The sequence below is a fragment of the Chanodichthys erythropterus genome, chromosome 17, assembly GCF_024489055.1.
Source record: "Chanodichthys erythropterus isolate Z2021 chromosome 17, ASM2448905v1, whole genome shotgun sequence".
Classification (NCBI taxonomy): domain Eukaryota; kingdom Metazoa; phylum Chordata; class Actinopteri; order Cypriniformes; family Xenocyprididae; genus Chanodichthys; species Chanodichthys erythropterus.
In genome coordinates this window covers 8,518,319-8,540,956 of record NC_090237.1, presented here as the reverse complement: position 1 = coordinate 8,540,956, position 22,638 = coordinate 8,518,319, and the positions used below count along the sequence as shown (strand labels likewise).

The window sequence follows — 22,638 nt, the reverse complement described above, 5'->3', positions numbered from 1 at the left end:
GATTAATAAAGTAAATGATAAACAACATTCTCTTAATCTATTAGCAGCTTTTCATTCATATCTCTGGCTGTGTTTATTCTGAAATGATCTCCTGATGTGATGTGACATCAGTAATGTCTCATACTCATATGTGACTCTCTGTGTGTTTTATTGTAGGACTCTCAGTCAGTTCAGTTTCCTCAGGATAAGCTGATGGTGAATAAGGAGCTACAGAGACTGAAAACACTGAGACACACAGCGATCACACTGACATGAGTGTGTGACTTCACACCAGTTTCTTGTTTTTATTTTTTTGTGGGTCTGTTCTTCTCAATTACAGTTTCCCTAAATGATCTATTACAGGACCTGAACTTGCATAAGAACTTTTCTAACTTGTGATTTTAAACTCAATTTTAAATGCAATGGTCCCTGAAAATAACTGCTGAAAGTCACCATAATCGATTTGGAATTGTTCTGGATACACTAGATATTGAATGCAATGATGGTGTAACACTCAATATACATTACAAGACGTGACAGAACTAAAATACTAATGTAAAACAAGCCATAAACATTGTGAATAAGAGATTTACTCTGCAATACAGACAGCTTGGTTTATTATAAGGGGAGAATGTCAGCTGCAGATTAATTAATTGTATTTGTAGAGTTATTGATATATGGAGAGTTTAGCTGAAGGTATAGCTTATTAACAATTTGACAAAGTCATATGTATTCCAGAGGACAGATTGAAAGAAAGATAAACACATTGATTCATACTAGCTGACAGGTGGACTAACAGAACTGCTCAGATGTGCTGATGAATCAATGGCTGAAAGTGGCCATGTTTGCTGGGTTGAAGGGAGGGATGAAGAGAGATAAATGGATGGATGCATTGATGTAGAGGCAGAGATGAGAGGAATGCAACAGATGAGAGCGCCGACTGTCTAAATACCCCCCATACTCCTCTGCCTGTATGTTGCTGTGAGACTAATATTGTCCCAATGCACAGGGATCGGTTTTTCTGTAAGCCAAGTCATCATTACCACTGTTAGTGCTTTTGTTTCCACTAATGCATTCCTACTCCCCACCACACTAGGGCACAGAGAGCTGTATCAGCGTTAGGGTTAGTGTCCCTGAAGCTTTAGATCAGCTGGATGCTCAGCCAAAACACCACAAGCTAGAATCAGGTCCAGAGTTTAAAGTTGTGTAACTGTAGGTTTCTTTAAGTTGTGATTGGTTTGTTATTATTGATATGGTGCCCTCTGTCAGAGCAGGGTAAAAGGAAGGCTTTTATCCAATGTAAAATCTGCTGGACAGCTGCACACGCATCTTTTAGTATCTGTTTGCTTGGAGGAGATGTCTTTAAGTGATACATGCTGCCACAAAACCTAATGTCTGTGTCAGGAATATTTGAGTCATTCTACATTTTGGAATGTTCAATAAGTGCTGTAAATATGATATTTGGGATGGTTCTCCCAGATACAGTGAAACTAATGGGGTGGATCTGACAGGTTGACAATGACATGCCGATTAGAAGTATAGGTGTGCACTAATAGCAAAAAGGAAGCAGATGAACAGCTAATTGCACATTTGTTTTTGCAGTGGCATTTCATTTTCATGTGGGTGTTACGTTAGCTGGTGTATAAAGCACACGATGAGGAGAAATACATCTAAACAAGTCTTTTACTAGAATATCCACAGGAGAATTCAGGAGAATACAGGAACAGGCAGGAACATACCAAACTACACGAGCGATACCGGACCACATATAACAGGAAACACAGGGCTTATATACAGGGGATAACAAGGTAGTGATTAGACACAGCTGAATGTGATGATTGGAGTGCTCTGTAACCATGGTGATAAACTAGTGGCGGGAAATGGAACACCACAAGTCCAAAACCCCACCCCCTCCCGGAAAGGCACGTCCTCGCGCCATGGAGAGGGGAAGATTAACGAAGAGATGGTGCAGATGTTGTAGGAGGCGGACGGCTATCGGGGAGGAGGCGAAGTGCCGGAGTCCAGGGAGGTGCAGAAATTGGTGAAATCCAGTGAATGGCCAGCTCTCCTTGAGCAGAGGAGTCCAGATGATGCTCCAGGCCACAGCCAGGACGGCGACCCACGGAGGCGTTGCTGGAGGGAGGAGCTGAGGTGGTGAAGCGCTCCAAACCACCTTGGCGAGGCGTGGAAGCAGCGTCGCTGATGAAGAGGGATCCTTGGGCGAAGACAGAGCCGAAGGAGCGGAATGATGCCGATGACCTCTGCGTACGCAACGAAGTCCTCGCGATGGCCCCCTGAGGCAGCAGGAGGGTACCGGAGGGCTGAGGTGGAGCTGGAACTACTGAGGGCCGAGGCGGAGTCTGAGGGAAGGCGGAGCCCAACGGAGCCGTAGGGGTGGAGGGTCGGAGAAACTCCAACGACCCGTAAGTCCATGGTCAAGTGATGGCGATGACTGACCCAGGCGGAGTCGCAGGACAGAGGGAGTCCAGTGGAGCCGAATGCTCGATGGTCACTGCTGTAGACGAGGGTGGCAGGAGCAGAGCCGCAGGATCCTCATCGCCTGAAGCTGGCTCACAGCAGGCCCCAGGTGTAGCCACGCCACTGAGAGGAGGCTGGTGTAGAGCTGAAGGCATGATGTGAGACAGCGAGGGCTGGGTAGCAGGCAAGGTTGTGGTCTGGAGAACAGGCAGAATAGCAGAGGGAGAGAGGTAGACAAAGTCATTACCAGGGATTTGGAGAGGAGGTGGGAGAGGGAGGCTGGGTGGGACCAGTCCATCAAGAATGGGGTAGACAGTCTCAGAATTTTCCAGGGATAGGAACTCCTCTCCAAATTCAAAATTATCCATAGTGCTTGCCTGGAACTCACTCAGTGGCGGGAGTGTGGGCGTGGCTCCCTTCCAACCCCTCGTCTTCCACACGGTCTCCCTCGGCGATACTAACAGCAAACACACGCACCTGGTCAGACACGCTGGGCTCCGTCTCCACGGCGATGTTACGCTCAGTCGTTCCACTGGTCGCTGGCTCCTGCATCGCAGAGGAAACGGGCTCTGTCTTCGGTGGGGTCGCGCTGTCCTTCCACGCAGTCTGATGGTTCCTAGCTGGGCGCTGGAAAGGGAGTGGGACTGGCGTCGTTGACCGTGGGTTTCTGCGACGTCGACGATCCACATGATGCCAGCACCCACTCCACGTATTCAGGGAAGCTCCCTCGAGGCCCTTCCCCAGACAGCAGCGCTTTGGTGGCGGTGTTCAGGCCGGCAAACCGAAAGTTGCAAAGGCTGCTGTCCGGGAAATGTGTCAATGTTGCTAGGAACAAAAAGTCATTCAAATGTTCCTCGAGGGAGTGGTCCTTCTGCTCAAGGCAGATTAACAGAAATGCGGCCGTGTACATATTGACGGGAATGAGAAGTGAAACACGAAAAAAACACTGAAACAGAAAACAACAAACACTAAACACACCGCAATCTGTCTAACTGTTTTAAGGTCCGGTATTCTGTTACGTTAGCTGGTGCTTTAAGCACACGACAAGGAGAAATATATCTAAACAAGTCTTTTACTAGAATATCCACAGTAGACTACAGGAACAGGCAGGAACATATACCAAACTACACATGAGCAATACCAGACCACATATAACAGGAAACACAGGGCTTATATACAGGGAATAACAAGGTTTTTACAATTAGACACAGCTGAATGTGATGATTGGAGTGCTCAGTAACCATGGTGATAAACTAGTGCCGGGAAATGGAACAACACAAGTCCAAAACACGGATGGCCTTTTACTAGGGGTGTAACGATACACTCAGCTTACCATACTGTGTTCACAATATGATACGTATCACAATATTTTGAAAAAAAAATAAAAAATGAAACTGAAATTCAAATAAAAGATTTATTTCCAAAACATTAACAATTTTCAATAACTTTGTTGAACATGCAACTTAATAAAGAATTTACAATATTTTAAGATTTGATTAGGTGTGTCACTGAACAATAAAACTCAATTTTAACACAAAATTAGAATTAGGATAGCTGAACCTAAGAGAGAACTAAGCAGTAAAACAATGGTGACACCAGAATAAAAATATTCATGATTCTGAACCTGAAAATGTATCTATTCATATAAATAATGTAAGCCCTTTTTACTGGTAAAAATCAGACATTTGGCATTATCATTCAGGACCCACAAATATTGCCTAATTGCATTATTATACATTATATTCAACATTAAATATAGCAGTTAAATGTAGCTAGTACTGTTTCTGAAACTTTGTAAACTTTAATTTTTGTTACACATCTCATATTGATATTGCTTGTCAGAAATGAAACGCATATATATCAAAAATGTTTGTATCTTGAAAAAAAAAGCATTGTTATGATTTTAATACTTTTTAATTTTAGAGGTCTCAGAGCTTGCAGAAATTTTTGGCATACATATTTTTGCATCAAGTCAATTGTTTGTGTATAGTGTTTTATTTGCAATATGCATTGTAAGCAGCATTATGGAAATTCCTGTTAATGTTTATAGTACTTTGATGCCTAATTGTGCAGATTTAGTTTAGAGCTGAGCAATATTATAGTTTACGTTTAATATCAATATACAATCAAGCAGTTGAGATTTGCTATAGTATATATCACTTTATGTGAGTGTATTATATGTATGCAGAGAGACATTGGTTATATTGTTAGATGTATGTGATATTGTTAATACTTCACCCAGGAGTGTTTTTAGTATTTATATGTTGTGTTTTTAACATGCATGTTCAGGTTATACTGTACTTGACCTTAAATCACTTACCCTATAGCTACATTTTATTAAAAACAAGAATATTCAGAAATTTTAAAATTATATTTCTAAGTTTGTGCCTCACATTGGGATGAATCAATTGCTCATGAATACAATAATGTCCATGAAACTCCAGGTAAAAATATATCACATTTTATACTTAATCTTACCCCTCAATTACATTAAAACTGGCACTGCAAAATTTAAAAGCTATCTGAGACGTTCTTATGCGTACTGGCTCATAGGATGGTCACTCCACTCAGGGAGATGAGAGATCTTCTCTTCTGTGCTGGGCTGGATGGGCCAACCCCACGCTTTGAAGAAGGGGCACAGATTCAGGTTGACCACCTTGGAGAAGGTCTCAGCATATAGATTCATCTTGCCTGCATTGTCATTTGGCACTCCACTCATATTATGGTAGGCAGTAAAAACTTTCTTAAAAGCATCCCAGCCAAATTTTTCCTGAAGCTTGAAAAAAGAAAAGAAAAAGAGAGATGATTGAAGATTACACAAAAATTGGTATAAATATTTTTTATATTTATATAACAAGATTTTGTTTTGTTTTTTAAATTTCAAATTTGTTTTTAAAAATTAACTTTGAAAAAATAAATTACAATACTGGCAATGATGATGTAACCAAAAATGTAATTTATCAAACAATTTTTATAAACCCATGCATTTAACCGAATAAACAAATTGTTAACTTTTTTCGCAGTCTGTTTACCTGCATGTAAGTCTCGAGTGCTGTCCACATACTCCAGCTTTTCAAATCCTTACCACCACTGCAATACATCTTGGTACGAGCCTGGCGGTTTTCTAGAGTCATGGCGGGATGAGCATTAGCTCTATTCAATTGCAGCACTTCCTCATGTACGTACACTGACCACAGGTTGCAGGTGCACTCAGTGGTGTGTGGAGGGAACTCCCAAACTCTGCGCTGCTGGTTATGACCCAACTCATGAATGGCTCCCCAAATACCACTTTTATAGGCTTCCTCTACTTTTATTAGTGCTGGGGCAGAGTTGGAGTGCATCATGATGGGATATCCAGCATGCATGAAACCTGAGGGGGCAATAGGAGGAACAGTGTTATCGTTAGGTTTGTGTGAATGTAATAATAATGGCATGATTCTGTTTTAATAGTGATGGTTCTTTATCTCAGCAATAGTACCACTGACCGCAAGAGATCTGAACATCCGCAACAAACCGCTCCTTGCGGGGGAACTTTGCAGGTCTTGCTGCCAGGTCAGCTATGCTTCTCATTATGGTATCCCAAAGTGTAGCCACCTCATCAGGGCGGTCCAGATTCCTTATAAACTCTGATTCTAATGTGATGATGATATTCTCAAACTCAAGTTCGGCCCAGGGGGCAGGTGCCGAACGGATCCCGCTCACCCAGTCAGCTACACTTGTCTCTCCTGTGGTACATAACAAGTTTTACCATAGACCTTTAAATGTTCTGAATAGAAAACTTACGGTGTTGCTGACTGAATATTAATTCAGAATTCTTACCAGATTTGAAGTATGGAGCCTGTACTGAGACCTGCACAACAATTTCCACCCCATCCACTTTGCTCTGGGGAGGTGCAATTAGATAGATGAGCCCTCCCCACAGATTCCAGACCTGGACCATTTCTTTGTCCAAGGGAAATCGCTCATGGACCACAGGAGCCCGTTTCAGGATGTTTGCTCCACCAATGTTATCTGTCTGGCAACCAAGCTGCACCTACACAGCAAAATCTACAGAGTTTAATCAATTCTGTTTAGATTACATTTGGTCCCTCTCTAAATAGTGTTAAAATAACACTAAAGCAGAGTTAAAGTTAATGAGATAGTTAAGCAATTAATTAATTGATGATTGGACATTAATGATGAACACCTGCTGTTAACAAGCAGAATCACTGAAGAAAAGAGAAACACAAGAGAAACACAAATGTTCAATCATGACTTAATTAATAGCTAAATTATCTCATTAACTTGAACTCTGCTTCAGTGTTATTTTAACACTATTCAGAGAGGGACCAGATGTACTCTGAGCAGAGTTGATTTAACTATGGGGATTTTACTATGTATATAGAGTATCTCCTCATGTTAATAACATGCTCTCCAAGCCCTATGAGCATTAAGCTTGTTTCTAGAATGACAAGTATATTACATACAGCACTATTCCTTTATTGGAAACAAGAAATGTATATAGACTATTGATTACCTGCCAATTTTTCCCAACAATCTCTGGAGGTATTGCTATGAACGTCTTCATACCAGAAGAAAGATATAAGCCTGTGCTTATCCATTCTTCACAATCTGAAACAAGTAATTTTATAGTGTGCTCAGAAATTGTAAAACTTAAACAAGGAGTAACATTTTCCTTCTGCATTTGGCAAGAAACATTTCCTACCCGCAGTGTTTGCACTGATCCGGACTCTTGCATTAGACACAGTGGGCAAGTCGGGTCTGTCCTTGATGATGTATGGAAGAAGGGCATCAGGATTAGGCGACACTTTGTATACCTCAGTCCCAACGTGGAGCATCAGGTGGTCTCTGGCACTTTCAACAGGACAATTACTGCACACCTGTGGAACACCTACCTCCTTCACTATGTCAGTAAGAAGTGAGAGCACTGAAGTGTAGGCGGCACTGTCGTGAGAACACATACTAAGGTAATTGGCACAGTCGCAGCCCAGCTGCTTCAAGCAGCCCTGTTCATGATCAGTCAGTTCTTTTCCCTGGCTTACATGTTCAGCAAATCGCTGCAGCATGCTACGAAAGTGGTACCCCTCTCTACACCTATGCTCTATTTCTTGGGCCTTATATAACCCTCCACCCAAGGTGTTGCCTAAGAGGCATAATCCCATCTTGTTAAGAATGTGATTTCCTGGGTATTCGGTCATCACATTACAGCCAGGGTGGGTCTGGGCCCAATACCAGGCATGACCCCCAATCAGAAGACCTCCACCTTCAGCAACAAATTCTTGGATCTCTGCACACTGGGCATCACTGTAGGAAGTGCAGACGTAGACGCTCAGATCTTCTCTGAAGTCAGTCAACTGGCAATCTAAACCTGATTTGCTCAGTACCGTGTGGGCTGCTTTGAGGCTGGGTAGGATCCCAATAACACCCGTCCGACCCTCATCAAGCCACTTGATAGCATTGATCATGAATGTGGACAGAGAGTCCCGGCCCAGGTAGCCTTCATGGGATACCACAATTACTCGACCTTGTCCATAATATGCACCAGCAATGAATGCTTTTCCAGCCGGAGTGACCGCAATGGGAAATGCTAATGGTCCGTGCACCATCACCTCAGATGCTATAGCCCCTCCTTGGGTGTCAAACTCGGACACGCCATGCAGCAGGAACTCTAGATCATCTTTAAAGTCTTTGCCTATTCTGAAAAAAGACAAGACAGATGGTGAAATGCATGGTTTGTTAAAGAATGGGTAAAAAGCAAAAATGTATGCTGAACTTACGATACAGCAAGCCAATTAGAAGGGATATTTCTTGGAACAGGAAATTTTCCAACTTCTCCTGGGTGTTCAGAAAAATAAATTCCTGCAACACTGCACACCTTGTTTCCTGGGAAGTTCCTTATAGTGTTTTCTTGTGGATGGTCATTAGACCAACTCCAGGCTTGGCCAGCAATGATCAAACCACCTCCAGCTTTGAGGAAAGCAATCAGATCCTTTGCACAGTTCTCGACACTGTTAGCATCTGTGATATATATAGCTAATCCATCCCGAAAGTCTCCTAGCTCTGTCTTGATAGGGCAGTAGTTCAAGTTGTCAGCTACTGAACGTAAACTCCCCTTGATCCCTACAATGCCGGCATCACCGGTACATGGCATGAGCCACATTAGGGCATTCTCTATGAGGCCAGGAAAGCGTGTTAGGTATTCCTCGTGTCCCAACACCACTATACGTCCCTGACCGTAATGAGATGCAGCCATCAGCACCTGACCTCTTGGATTCATGGCAAGTGGAAAGGCATGTTCACCTATTAGTACAAGATCGCTGGGCACTGCTTTCCCTTGGAAATCAAGCTCCTGCAGCCCAGACATGAGAGTGTAGTAGTCCTGTTCACGTGCCATGGTGGAGTACTTCTGTTTAGTAAGTGAATTCAAATCAATCACTCTTAAATAACAATCAATTGTACAGGTGCTGAACACTGGGTTTGTTCAACCAGAACTTGTGCATGCAGAAAAATGATACTGATTGGCTTTCAGTCCTACACAAAGACAGAAAATAAGAAAAAAAAAAAAACAAGTTGCATATATTTAGAAAAATACATTTGTTAAAAAAAGCTTAATATATTATACAAAAATCTGATATAAACAATTTAAACTTTACATCCCATCCCAATTGTGGCTACATATATAATATGCACACACTCACCTTTATCTGTAGATACAAACAAGTTCAAATGACTTTCTTTATTAGCTCTGAGTAACTACTGTGTGAATGTGTTTGTGGCTATGACCAATGGCTCACCCATAAGGACACACGCTAGGAGCACGCCCATAAATGCACCCTTTTTTTCTTTTTGTTTGTTCATCTAGAAACCACTCCCTCTACAGCATTTGGATGCCTGAACTAGTTTTTCATTAAAAAGAAATGTGAGATGAGTAGATTTGTACAGAGCTCCCCAATGTATGTGTGTTTGTGTGTGTGTGTGGTAGCTTATTAATTTGTTTCCTTGTTTTAGGTAAAGGTAGGAATACACTATACAAATTTTACCCAGATTTTTGCCAGTGTATGTGTGTGTGGGTGGTAGCTTATTAATTTGTTTCATTGTTTTAGGAAAAGGTAGGAATACACTATACAAATTTTACCCAGATTCAGATTTTTGCCCTGATTTACAGTCTGGAATCAACACTAGTTGTCGAAAGTCAGAGACAGTCTGCAGATTTTCAGCTGTAATTGTTGACAAATTTCACAAAAAATTACTAAGTGTGTGATGGGCACAGACTCAGATTTTTAGCTTCAGACTATGAAATATTTTATGTTTTCTCTTCCATATGTTATGTGCAGGGTTTCATAGCTTTAAGACAAAAAACACTTGCCAGTTTAAACTAAACTGTTGGTACTGCATTATGCAGAGTAAATAAACTATGTTTATCAAGCCATAATTATAAGCAGGATATCCTATCTCATGATAATACTTATGTAAACTTAGGATTTGTCATCTAACAGGTGTAAACAAACTGAATAGACTCATTCTGTTCTTCTGTGTGTGCACTTTGTGCTGATTTTCAGGTACTACACAAACAAAGAGTTAACTCCCCCTTTCAGCACAAAAAGGCAGGCTACTTGCTGCAATGCAATATGTTGCCAGCTTAAAGTCACCATAAAATCAAAACTGATTTCATGGAATAAAGTCAGTATTATAAATGTTTTATCTTTGCACATCATTATTTATTTATTCTTCTTCTCTGATGGTGTTTACTAGCGCGAGGGCGGGGCAACTTGTCACTCACATGAGATCACAGCAATAGCAAACCCACATACATCCAGCGATTTAATCAATTAAATGACTATCCATCCATCCATTCTTTGTTGTTCCCCACAGGTTGTGAGCAATTTGAACCAAAAATAAAGCACGATATCACTAACTGCGTTTTTAAAAACTTACTTACAAACTGTACCGTTTATTTGAGCGGGCTATCAGATAAAATACATGCGATAATGCAACTGAGAAAATATGGTATTAAATTGGTTAATGACAGAGGTTGCTAACAAAATGACTCCCAATGACATGATGGGAACCAAACAATGGGCGCAGTTGTTCCACATCGGAAATATTTACATGTCGGACCCCTGAAGCGTCTACAACAACTGAATCGCAAGAAATAACTGTAAAGTTTTAAACAGCAGGTAAGTATCATTTCGATATTGTCTGGTGTATTTAGTAAAATGATAGCGCCCCGATTGAAATATATGTTTGAGGAACTTTGTAGGTACACAAAGGCTACGCAGATTATAAAGTTATGTGGAGCCTCTATGAGCCTTCTGGTGACAAAGTTCGACTAAGTTCATTGTTTTTACACATGAAACATTAAAAGACGTATTAAAACGTTAAGTTACGTCATATATCTAATGAGTTACATTTCAGCTGGTTAAATATTCATAATTAACTCTCTGAACCCAGTCAGATAAATAAATGTACCATCCATTTTGACTATTTGAATCTTTACTGTGTTTCTTACTGTATCTTTTCTCCCTCTGCAGTCCAGTTGTTGTCGTCCGTGAGTGGAGATGCAGTGCGCACTAGTTAGTGTGAATGGAGCTCGGGTGGAGCTGGCTGATGGTCGAGCTCTTATGTTAGGTCGAGGCCCTGAATCCAGAATTTCAGACAAGAAGTGCTCGAGGCATCAGGGTGGGTTTTCACATCACACCCATCCTAATTATGCAAAAAAGTTGTACGTGTCACATTTGCGTCTGTTCATAATGAATCACGGAAGTGCATTTCTTTTTCACAGTCAAACTTGTGGCCAACTATGCCAAACAGGAAGTTCTGGTTACTCAGGTAAAACAAAAATAAAACCCCCAGCATGTTACAATTTACTAACACAGTAAATTTGATGAAAACAAATCTAGGAAAGCATAAGTGAGTACAAATCAGTCTGTCTCCACAGCTCGGGCCCAACCCGTCTTCCCTGGACAGTCAGTCTTTGGGTCGTGGCGAGTCTGGATGTCTGACGTCTGGCTGCACACTGTACTTGGTTAATCAGTCCCACCCGTTCACTGTGGAATTTGTTGGAAATTCAAACGGAAAGTCTTCCTCTCCTCACAAGAATAGAAATGCAGCAGATGAAAGCAGAGACAGACAGAAAATCTCAAATGATCCCAAAAGGAGCATCCAGGATTACTTTTCTAAATCTTCAAAAAAGGTATCAAGATAATCCATGGTAGCGGAACTGTAGGAGAAAATATTTTTGAAAGAAATTAAAGGTGCAATATGTAAGAATTTTGCAGTAAAATATCCAAAAATCAGTAGGCCAGTGTTATATATTTTGTTCACTTGAGTACTTAATGTTTGCAACTATTTGTAAATCGTGAGAAAATTGCAATTTTAACCAAGGCTCTGGGACGTGTGAGGAGTCGCCTGTCAATTGCGTCATACCCGCGTTACCCTCGGTTTCCGGTTTTCTTTTGTAGAAACCATGAAAACACCAAAGACGCTTTAATATTTACATGTTTTAATAGACAAGGGAACAACTGTTTGGTTACATGTATAGACCGAAAACTAATTATTGTTATATAGCTCAACACGTTTAGTCTTATTGTTTAAATCTAATTTTCCTGATTTTGAGTACCATGCTTTACCATGCCTCAGAGAAAAACACTAGTTTGTCAAGTAGCTAACATAGCATAATCAGATGCAGCTTTATTTTTAGTAACAGTAATACAGCATTTTTAAAAATGTTTTAAAATTAATTGCATGCCATTTATCAACACAAGCCATCCACCAGCATTTAATATGATATTCTTACTGCAGTGTGTAACAGTGTCTCACAGCAGCCGCCGAGCGAATGCACAGAGTAACGTTATAACATTTTAAACACACTCGAATGTATCTAATATGATAAACAGAGCTGCGTTACCTCATACTCATGACCGGAAAAGCGGAAGTGGCGCCGGCGACTGTGGCATAATAAGTCTCGCTGCTCGTGAGGCGTGTGTTGCGCAGTCGCTCCAGCGTCCTCGTTCAGCTCCCACAACACTCGGTCCTGTTCTGCTTCATACTACAGTAACGTTAATAATCGCATCCATGAACATGATTTCTTCCCGAGTCCTATCCCGATTCTTTTGCACAGTCCATTGAGATGATCACATGTCCCAAGATTCCTCTCTCAAACTTGGTGTCATCAAGCTACGCCTTTGTTTTGAATAGGCCTCTAGTGACCTCTAGCAGACAGAAAATATTACATATTGTATTACATATTGTAATACACCTTTAATACTTTTATTCAACAAAGATGCATTCAGTTGGTCAAAAGTGACAGTAAAGACATTTTAAAATGATACAAAAGCTTTCTATTTCAAAGAGAAACACAGCTGTTTTCAACATTGATAATAAGACATGTTTCTTGAGCAAAACAAATATTGAAGAATACATTAATAAAGATAAGTTAATTTAATTTGAGTCTGAAGGAGTGTATAAATGTATAAATTCATAAAAGAAACATATTTTATATTGGTGAGAAATTTACATTATCTTTCCAGACATTTTCAAAAACTTTCAACCCATTTTAATATCATTAGAGTTTATTGTATGCCATAAAATCAATTGAAATATCCCATAAAACCTTGTTTCTCAGGCAACAAAACGTCCTCACAGCCCAGAGGAGGACGCTCCTCGCACGAAACGAGGGCGTGACGATGAGGAGGATGAAGATGAACAGACCTCAGCTGAGAAAAAGCTTAAGCAGTTACAAGCATTTGCTCAGAGAGAGAGTGATGACAGCCTGGACTCAGCAACAGTCAAACCCAGCGCCTCATCTTCCACTTGCTCTCAGAGTCACTGGCAACAAATCGGCAGCCTTATGCTGTTCACTGCGGCAGGGGTTCCAGAAAGCTCCAAAGTAACACATTAACTTTCTTACAGGAATTACATAGCATTTAATCAGGAAAACCTTATAATGTTTAATGCTGTTTTGTGTGATTCAGGTTGCAGGTTTTGACATTGATGGCTGCATTATCACTACAAAATCTGGGAAAGTGTTTCCCACAAGTCCGGATGACTGGAGGTGAGTCTGCTTGAAGAACTTCCTAAACGCTACAGCTGTTTTTTGTCTTTAATGTGATGTTTTACTCTTGTTTAGGATTCTCTTCCCAGAGATTCAGCCCAGACTGGCCAGTCTGTTGAAGAAAGGATACAAGGTGCTTCTTAATCACCCATCACTTCATTTTATGTTGATGCTGTCAATATGTGATAGTGTTTCATCAATAAATGTCCAATTGGTTTTGCTTCACTCCATTTAGGTGGTATTTTTCACCAATCAGATGGGTATATCTCGAGGAAAACTCAGACCAGAGGTGTTCAAGTCAAAAGCAGAGGATATTCTACAGACGCTTCAGTTGCCCATCCAGGTTAATGACACATTCACACTTCAACATACTCTATTGTTAAAAAGTCTGGGGTCTATAAGATTTTTTTTTATATATTTATGAAAGAAATATTTTATGCTCACCAAGTCTGCATTAATTTAAAATAATCATTCTCTATTTGAATATATTCTTAAAGATCAGGTGTGCTCCAACAGTAGCCACATTCAAATCCAGACTCAAAACGCATCTTTTTACCTATGCATTTGCTGATTGAGCACTGTGCTATGTCCGAACTGTTTGCACTTTATTTTATACGTATTATCTTTTTATTCTTTAAATTCTTTTCCTGTTTTCATTTCATTTTTAATGTATTTTTATATCTTTTATGTATCATCATTATTCTGACTTTTAATGCATTTTAAATCCAAATAGCAAAATTATCTGTTTTTACTGTTATTTCTATTCCTTATGTTCTATTTTTATTCTTCTTCTTTATGTAAAGCACTTTGAATTACCATTGTGTATGAAATGTGCTATACAAATAAAATTGCCTTGCCTTGCCTTGCCTTAAATGTAATTAGCAAAAATTACAAATGTAATTAGCAAAAATTACTGAATTTTCAGCATCATTACTCCAGTCTTCAGTGTCACATGATCCTTCAGAAATCATTCTAATATGACGATTTGATGCTCACTTTTCTTACAAATTATTATCAATGTTGAAAAAGTTGTGCTGCTTAATATTTTTGTGGAAACTGTGATAGATTTTTTTTAGGATTCAAAAGCAAAGTTTAAAAAAAAAAAACAGCATTTATTTGGAATAGATTTTTCTTTTTTTTTTTTTTTTGTAACATTATAATTGTCTTTGCAGTCAATTTGATCAATTTAATGCATAAAAGTATTAATTTATTACCTTACTGACCCCAAACTTTTTGAAAGAAAGTTTTGAATGCCAGTTTGAAAACTGAGTGTAGTAGATGTATTTCCCTTATTTATTTATTTAGGAATGGGAATACATTGTGTTTTTCAGGTGTTTGTTTCCACAGCCCCTGGTATTTACAGAAAACCTGTTATTGGAATGTGGGAACATCTGTGTGAGAAGGTGAATCACTATTGTGGTTATTTGTAGTTGTTTATTAGAAGGATTGCATTATAAAGTTGTATCTTTTGCTTTACTTACATACAACAAGCAGCATGTTTGGTTACAGTAGCCTGTGTATATTAAAGGTGCAGTAAGTGATCTTTGAGAAACGCTGTTGATATATAAAATAACCAAAACAAACATGCCCCTACCCAAAGGATCACACCCCTTGATAGCTCCGCCCCTTTACTGATGATTGGCTACAAGTGTGTTTTAGTGCTCGCTTATTGCACCTTTAAGACACTGTTGTGTTTTTGCAGGCAAATGGTGGAGTGACTATAGACGTGTCACAGAGCTTCTATGTAGGAGGTGAGCTCAATTCAATTCAAGACTCAGAACTTTGATTTGAGGCCAATTTAATGGAACTAAAGAGTAGTTTAATGGTATTTTTATTTGGCAGCCTTTTATTATTCTTTCACATAAACCTAACTTAAACCCCATGTAGTTAGTTTATATTACTGGGTACTTTCATAGGTAAGTACACCCACAACCCTACCCCACACTCTAACAGACCGTTCAAAGCCCCCTCCCTTTAACCCATTACTCCGACCTGCAGATACCCACACTTTTTAATAAAGTGCAAACAAAAACATTATTTTAACAACAATTTTATTTATTTTTTTTTTCTTCAGCACAGCCCAAAATGACCCAATAACAGATGCTCAGTTATGGTTTCCTCTCATTTTGCAGATGCAGCAGGACGTCCTGCTAACTGGGCTCCGGGAAAAAAGAAGAAAGACTTCTCCTGCAGTGACAGACTGGTAATGACGCTAACTGTAGTCTTCATTACACATAAGCAGATTGAATGTGTTACTGTTATTAAGAGTTACTGTATTTTATAATAAGTTGATGCAAATCATGTGTAATAGCTTACTCTGACCACAAGGGGGCATTGTTGGGTTTTTCTTGCTCCGTTTTAGTATAACAAAAAAGGGAAATTTTACAATGTTATGGGCTTTTGGCAAAACACATCTTTCAGGCTTTTTGTTGTTCTTCTTATCTCTTGTGCCCTCAGTTTGCTCTCAACATTGGTCTTCAGTTTTACACCCCAGAGGAATACTTCTTGGGCTGGAAACCTGCTCAGTTCAGCTTGCCAGAGTTTGACCCTGTAAACTTTTTGGATGTTTTTGTTTCACTTAGTCATTTTCTGCAGTGTATTAATGTATGGTTATTTATGTTTTGTACCTTAGTTGGGTACTTTACACTACCTTTAATACGTTTTGGGTTAGTAAGATTTTATTTTAATCAGTAAAGATTGATTGAAATTGATCAAAATTGGCACTAAATACATTTATAATGTTACAAAATTTCAATATTTATTTCAATATTTAAAATTTCAATAATTAATTAATAATTAAATGCTGTTCTTTTGGAAAAAAAAAAAAAAAAGAAAAATCCTGAAAAAATGTTATGGTTACCACAAAGGTATTAAGCATCACAACTATTTTCAACATTAAAAATAATAATAAGAAGAAATGCTTCTTGAACAGCAAATCAGCATATTATAATGATTTCTGAAGGATCACGTGACACTGAAGACTGGAGTAATGATGCGGAAAATGCAGCTTTGCATCACAGAAATAAATGACATTTTAAAATATATTAAAATAAAAAAGTTATTTTAAATTGTAAAAACATTTCACAATATTACAGTATTTTTGATCAAATAAATGCAGTCTTGGTGAACATGAGAGACTTTTTAAAAAAAAAAAAAACTCTAACTGACCCCAAACTTTTGGACATAACTGTACTAAGCATCTGTAATAATATTTTGTGTTTTTGTATGTTTGTCCAGAGGAAATTAGACTCTAAAATGCGTCTTTACGATCCTCCTGACACCTCCCTCACATCTACCAAACAGGAAGTGATTGTAGCAGTGGGATTCCCTGGATGTGAGACTTTTTTTCAGTGTTTGTTTTTTCTTCTTACTCCCTCCAGGTGATCATTTTTTATTATATAACCCCTGTGTTATTTTTTTCAGCGGGCAAATCCACGTTCTTCCAGACACACATCATTCCAAAGGGCTATGCATATGTGAACAGGGTGAGTTGAGTGACATAGCTAACACAACAGAGAACCCACAGACAACAAGTAGATCTCATAGAGCAGGATCGAGCATTTCTGGTTTAGAAGATTTGGAGGTTCTACATGTGTATAATATCTACTTTTTAATGCTGTGCCATCTGCACATGAACTCTAGGACATGCTTGGCTCCTGGCAGCATTGTGTGTCGGCCTGTGAACGCGCTCTGAAGGAAGGACAGAGCATAGTGGTGGACAACACTAACCCTGACCCCGAGTCTAGAAAAAGGTGCTTACCTCTGTTTCCAAAGCAGATGCTTATTTATCTTTGTCTTTCATCTGAAATGGCACCATCAATGATTTTCTCCACAGATATGTAGATGTCAGTCAAAACGCTGGAGTCCCCTGCAGGTGTTTCAACTTCACTGTGAGTCTGGAACAAGCAAAGCATAACAACAGGGTAAATGTCTTTACTGTAGTTTTTTCTTACATTTAAAGTCACCATTAAATCGAAATGAACAATACTTATTTTTTTGTGGAATATTTCTGTATTTATTATAAATATTATTATTATTATTATTATTTTTATTAATTTGAAAATTCACTTCTCTTCTATGATGATTGTGTTTACTGGCGCAAGGCAGGACAACCTGTCACTCACATGAGATTGACCAATAGCATACCACAACCATCCAATCAAATCCCCATGGACAAAATCAAGTCCCGCCCTAAATCTTTTCTCATTTGAGAAGCCCTTTCACTCAGATTTACACCACTATAGGGAAGAAAAGAATATCACAACTTCCTTTTCATAGTGACTTTAAATATGAAATTCTTCAGAATTGAAGCTCAGAAATGCACAGTGAGTCACTGATTGATGTTATCTTGTTTTTTGTTTTTTGCTGTCTTTAGTTTCGTGAGATGGTTCCTTCTGCCACCAAGCATGTTCCCGTCAATGACATGGTGTTTCACAGCTACAAGTGAGTGAACAGCCGCGAACTGAGCTTATTCCACCATACCAGATCATTTTGCTGGGAAATCACCATCTTTATTGGCTAACTCATACAACCCCTTTTCTTGTTCCCTGTAGGAAAAAATTTGTGGCACCCAGTTTGTCTGAGGGCTTCTCTGAAATCCTGCAGATTCATTTTGTGCCTAGTTTCACTGACAAAAGATCAGAGTTCCTCTTCAGGCAGTTCTCTGAGGGCTGAGTCTGAAGTTTGAGGGGGAAAATGAAAGGAAAAAAGGCTAAACGAAGAATTCTGGAACCTCATAGAAAAACAAGAAAATGTGTTCTCCACTTCATTTTACACTTGTCTTTCTCTGTCTTTAATTTGTTACTTTTTAAACATGTTGTATGGTAAATTGATTCATAGCTGTTCAAATAAACCTGCTGTTATAAAGTTAGTAGAAATAAAACTGACTTGTTAAAGTATTATAAATTGAGAAAACAGTTGCTTGTTTCAGTTAATGTGCTTCAATATTTTCCATCGTTTGAGTGTGAAATATGTTTTTCAGGTTTTTCTTGTCTGTAAAACAAGACTATTTATAGGTGAGATTGTTTTTGAAATCTCAGAAAGCTCATTTTTTTTTGTGTTTGTGTGCTATAAACAGTTTTGGGGAAAGTCACTTTTAAAAGTAATGCTTTACAATATTATGTTACTCCCTAAAAAAGTAACTAATTGCATTACTTAGTTACTTTTTATGGAAAGTAAAGCGTAGGTTACTTTTTTGTAACTTTTTTGTAACTCATTTGTTTTTGTTTTTATAACAACAAAAAAGTTATATTTTTGGTAAATGTAAAGGCTTTTTCACACCAAAAGTGAAATAAGTCTCAGGCCGAAGGAAATGCAAATTCACGCCTGTATATTAGAGGGCAGAGTTCAAACAAACAAGCCTTTCAGCTGTGCTGCCATTCTGGAATGCTGAAGAATAGGTCACAGGAGAAATACGAAATTAGTTAATGTATGCTCACATTTAATCTAGCACTAGTCTGGAATAACCATCATGTTCACACAGCATGCAAAATGCCTCTGCAGTCCCGATTTCTCTCAATATGGGGACAGGAGAGGTGTCAGTCAATAAATGGGAAAACAAAGGAACTTGCATTACTTATTTGAAAAATTAATTAATTCTGTTGTAAATTTAAAAATAATATGTTACTGTAACAAGGTATGTTGTTAAGGGATGAAGGAGGTGGGAACCGGCGACTGTTCAAACACATTCTAATAATCGTATCAAAAATAAACAATGCTGAGGCCCTTTTGTCCAAGAACAAGGCCGGTGAGCAAAACCATCGGAGAGGAGGCATCGCTGGGATTCTAATCCAGGATCTCCTGATTAAAAGACAACATATTGGCTTGGGCCGCTGTCCTTCGATAAAAGCTGAGGGCTGGTTTGCAAAGGGTATCACCAAAGGCACTGCTGGGATTTGAACCCAAGGTCTTCTGCTTACTAAACAGGCATGTTAACCAACTAAGCCATGGCACCAAACTCTGTGTTGTCCTAGGAAGGGCAACCCAGAGGATCAAAACATACAGAAAAGAGCCAAATTGTAGAACAGGCACTACATAGCTTAATAGAGTTTACTGACAACTGAGCTCCTCGGTTTCCCTGTTCATGGTCCATTATCAGAAAAGCACACATTTGCCAAGGTTCACAGGCTTGAGGCACACAAGTATTAACAAAGGGACCACTGGGATTCAAACCCAGGATCTCCTGTTTACAAGACAGGCACTTTAACCAACAGCACCAATCTCCACACACTCCTTCCAAAATGGTGACCCAGAAGATCAAAACCTCAAGAAAAGAGGCAAATCGTGGACCATGTGCTGGATAGCATAAAAGACTTCAGCTGAGTGGGGGTGGCCAGCTAACCTCTGTGTTTGTTGGCCAACTGTGTTTAGAAGGACTCCCAGCACCCCTGTTACACATTTTTGGAGCTCCATTCACAAAAGCTGCAAAGACCATCTAAGCTACAGAATGCGAAAGGAAATCTGGCACATCTCTGTGGTGATGGCTGGTCCGTGTGTGCAAGAGCCAAGAGATTTCCGTAAGCAAATGTGGTAGTAAACTACACAGAAATTTCTTAATGAATTATTAAAGCAAGCAAATGTAGAGATACAAGTAAAAAGTAATAAAATGTTTTGAAACATTTAAGAACAATTCAAGAACAGTCAACAATATGAATACTTTAAACTTTTTGACAATTTTCATCGCCATCTCTCCCTCAGCACATGCAGAAAATTAACCGAATGGATCCCCCTTTTGATCCGATACTTAGATAGCGGTTTATAATGGAAGCAAGCAGGTCAGACCCTTCCATGTGATGGTTGTTTTCTTGCACTGCATTTTGCATGGAAATGCCAATTCAATATGATTTATATACATTTCCAAGAGATGCAAGACAGTGACTCCCATATGGGTGGTTCTTGGGCATGATTTGAAGCCTTTTTACTTGACATTATTTAACGGAATACACTGAGAACAAGATTTGAACACACATCCTTTGAATGGCCTTATTTTGCAAACTGGTATTCAATGCACTATCCATCGCTCCACAGAGCCTGCCCAGTTGTCCTTCTGGGCCATGTGATGGTTTTTCTTCTGGGCATTTGCACATCCAAAAATTGAGATTGCACACTCTGCGGGCAGGAAAGACATGTTCTCAAGACTCTGTGAGGCCCTCTTGTCCAAAAAACCTAGAGAGCAAAGGCATCAGAGGAGAGGCACCACTGGGATTCAAACCCAGGATCTCCTGTTTACTAGACAGGCACTTTAACCAACTAAGCCACGGCGCTTACCTCTATGTTCTGCTCCTTGAAGGGCGACCCAGAGGATCAAAAGATCCAGAAAAGTGTAAAATCGTGGAACAGTCACTAGATAGCATAAAAGAGTTTGTTGACACAGCTGGCTAGCCTCTGTGTTTGTTGGCCATCTGTGTTTAAAAGGACTCCCAGCACCCTCGTTACACATGTTTTTGGAGCTCCATTCACAAAAGCTGCAAAGATATGCATACGATGGATAGCTTAAAACAATTTGTTGACAACTGAGTTGGGGTGGCAAGCCTCTGTGTTTGTTGGCCAGCTTTGTTTAGCAGGACTCCCAGCACCCCCATTACACGTTTTTGGAGCGTCATTTACAATTCGATATGATGTAGCCTACTGTATATATGAACATTTCCAAAGTCCTGCATCCTTGTGATGCAAGACACTGACTCTCATACCTCAATGGATGGTTCAGTATAGGGTTAATAAAATACCAAAATTCATGACTCTGGTGGGACTCGATCCCACAACCTTTGAATGGCCTCATTTCGTAATCTAGAAGTCCAATGCGCTATCCATTGCGCCACAGAGCCTGCCTTGGTAGGCCATCTTATGGTTTTTCTTTTGGGCATTTGCACATCCAACACTGTGAGGTTACACACTCTACAGGCAGCAAAGTCAGGTTCTTCTTTCCTTTATGTTTAATATCCATGCGATTCAGTGACAGCTGGTTAGGACTCTCAAGTGTGTTACACTCTCAAGTTCTTTGTGCTCTGAGTGTGATGGACTGTGCAAAAACAGAATACTCTTCTGATCAGCACATCAAATGTGTCACATCAAATCACATTGAGATACTGAAATGAATTACATTATTTTTTATAACAAATGTATTAAGGTCAGCAATTACAAGAGTCTCACATTAATAATTATAATAATAACTTAAGAAAATTTCAGAAAGGCATGTACCTCGGTAGCATAGTGGGAACAATCCTCTGGATAAAATGTGCTTCTAATCAAGTAACTCTTACATTAATCCAGCAGCAGAGGACAGCAGTGGTCTGTATTACACTTAATGATTGTACATTTTGGATTAGTTTTTAAAGAAAGTTTTAAAAGAAAGGGAGTGCTTAAATATTATCATAAATGTTGTCAGGAATCTGGAGATATAGCAATAAATTCCTAAAGGATGTTTTGAAAACTTGGTGGCCACTATTAATATTAACATTACATTTAAAGCAGTTATCTATTATTATTTTGCTATTTTATGTCATGGCAATGTAATATATAGCAATACATTGTTTTGATGAAAATTCAACCACAGTATGCCAATAAATTAAATATTTTTTACAAAGAAAAGTTTACAAAGAAAAGGTTGATCTCATTTTATTATTTATTTATGTTTACAACATTTATGGAACTTTTTTGGAAGTTGCTTTGCAACCATAAACAATGTACAGTTGCACCAGATTTAAAAGCTAAGTGGGCAAATCATTATCCTATTTCAATGTGTATTGTAATTCATTATAAAAATATGTATATATTGTTTGCTGTCAGAACAGAAAAGATGTTACCACAAACTACTCATCAAAACAAACCATCACCAGTTACTCATGTAAACAGCTATATTTTCAATTGTTCTGGTGTTTATCTTGGGAAGCAGGAACAAGAGGTCAGCTTGCCCTGTGGGCTGCATACCAAACCATTCCCTAACCCACACACAAACATACACACACAGTTGAAATCTCTCTCTCTATTTACTGTGTCCTTCAAACATCCATGAAAATTATCCATGTGCCTCTCTTCCCAATGCTGGGAACTCAAATCAATTATGAAGGCAGGTAATTTCAGCTCTCAAATGCTTTACCCCTTCATTTTCAGTCTTTCACTTCCTCACTTGC

At 39.1% G+C, this 22,638-nt stretch overlaps 2 protein-coding genes and 2 non-coding genes across 8 annotated transcripts; 1 reads left to right on the top strand and 3 right to left on the bottom strand.

Annotated features, from left to right (window-relative positions):
* Positions 1–3,954: 3,954 nt before the first annotated feature.
* Positions 3,955–11,225, bottom strand: LOC137004589 (TRPM8 channel-associated factor homolog). 4 transcript variants are annotated; one of them, XM_067365068.1, is made up of 8 exons: positions 10,967–11,225; positions 8,235–8,860; positions 7,163–8,154; positions 6,974–7,068; positions 6,277–6,490; positions 5,943–6,182; positions 5,490–5,827; positions 3,955–5,233 (listed from the first exon to the last, which is right to left on the bottom strand). In XM_067365068.1, the coding sequence occupies exons 2-8, from the start codon at positions 8,849–8,851 to the stop codon at positions 4,991–4,993; spliced, it is 2,739 nt and encodes a 912-aa protein (XP_067221169.1). In that variant the 5' UTR covers positions 8,852–8,860; positions 10,967–11,225; the 3' UTR covers positions 3,955–4,990. The 4 variants fall into 4 exon arrangements, with proteins under 4 accessions (XP_067221169.1, XP_067221167.1, XP_067221168.1 ...); XM_067365066.1 differs by having other exon boundaries at positions 8,235–8,863; positions 10,967–11,098; XM_067365067.1 differs by lacking the exon at positions 10,967–11,225 and adding an exon at positions 9,156–9,194 and having other exon boundaries at positions 8,235–8,863.
* pnkp (polynucleotide kinase 3'-phosphatase) lies at positions 11,015–18,391 on the top strand. 2 transcript variants are annotated; one of them, XM_067365069.1, is made up of 17 exons: positions 11,015–11,136; positions 11,240–11,286; positions 11,396–11,650; positions 13,082–13,345; positions 13,431–13,510; positions 13,586–13,643; positions 13,746–13,853; positions 14,842–14,913; positions 15,213–15,261; positions 15,643–15,713; positions 15,968–16,060; positions 16,748–16,844; positions 16,934–16,995; positions 17,153–17,262; positions 17,346–17,433; positions 17,886–17,953; positions 18,064–18,391. In XM_067365069.1, exons 1-17 carry the CDS (start codon positions 11,016–11,018, stop codon positions 18,182–18,184), a joined length of 1,764 nt encoding a protein of 587 aa, XP_067221170.1. In that variant the 5' UTR covers position 11,015; the 3' UTR covers positions 18,185–18,391. The 2 variants fall into 2 exon arrangements, with proteins under 2 accessions (XP_067221170.1, XP_067221171.1); XM_067365070.1 differs by lacking the exon at positions 14,842–14,913.
* Positions 18,392–20,699: 2,308 nt separating this feature from the next.
* trnat-agu (transfer RNA threonine (anticodon AGU)) lies at positions 20,700–20,773 on the bottom strand. The gene has a single exon. It is a non-coding gene; the product is annotated as a tRNA-Thr (tRNA).
* A 470-nt stretch (positions 20,774–21,243) lies between these two features.
* On the bottom strand, positions 21,244–21,333 carry trnar-ucu (transfer RNA arginine (anticodon UCU)). Its single transcript is given in 2 exon segments — positions 21,244–21,279; positions 21,297–21,333. It is a non-coding gene; the product is annotated as a tRNA-Arg (tRNA).
* Positions 21,334–22,638: the final 1,305 nt, after the last annotated feature.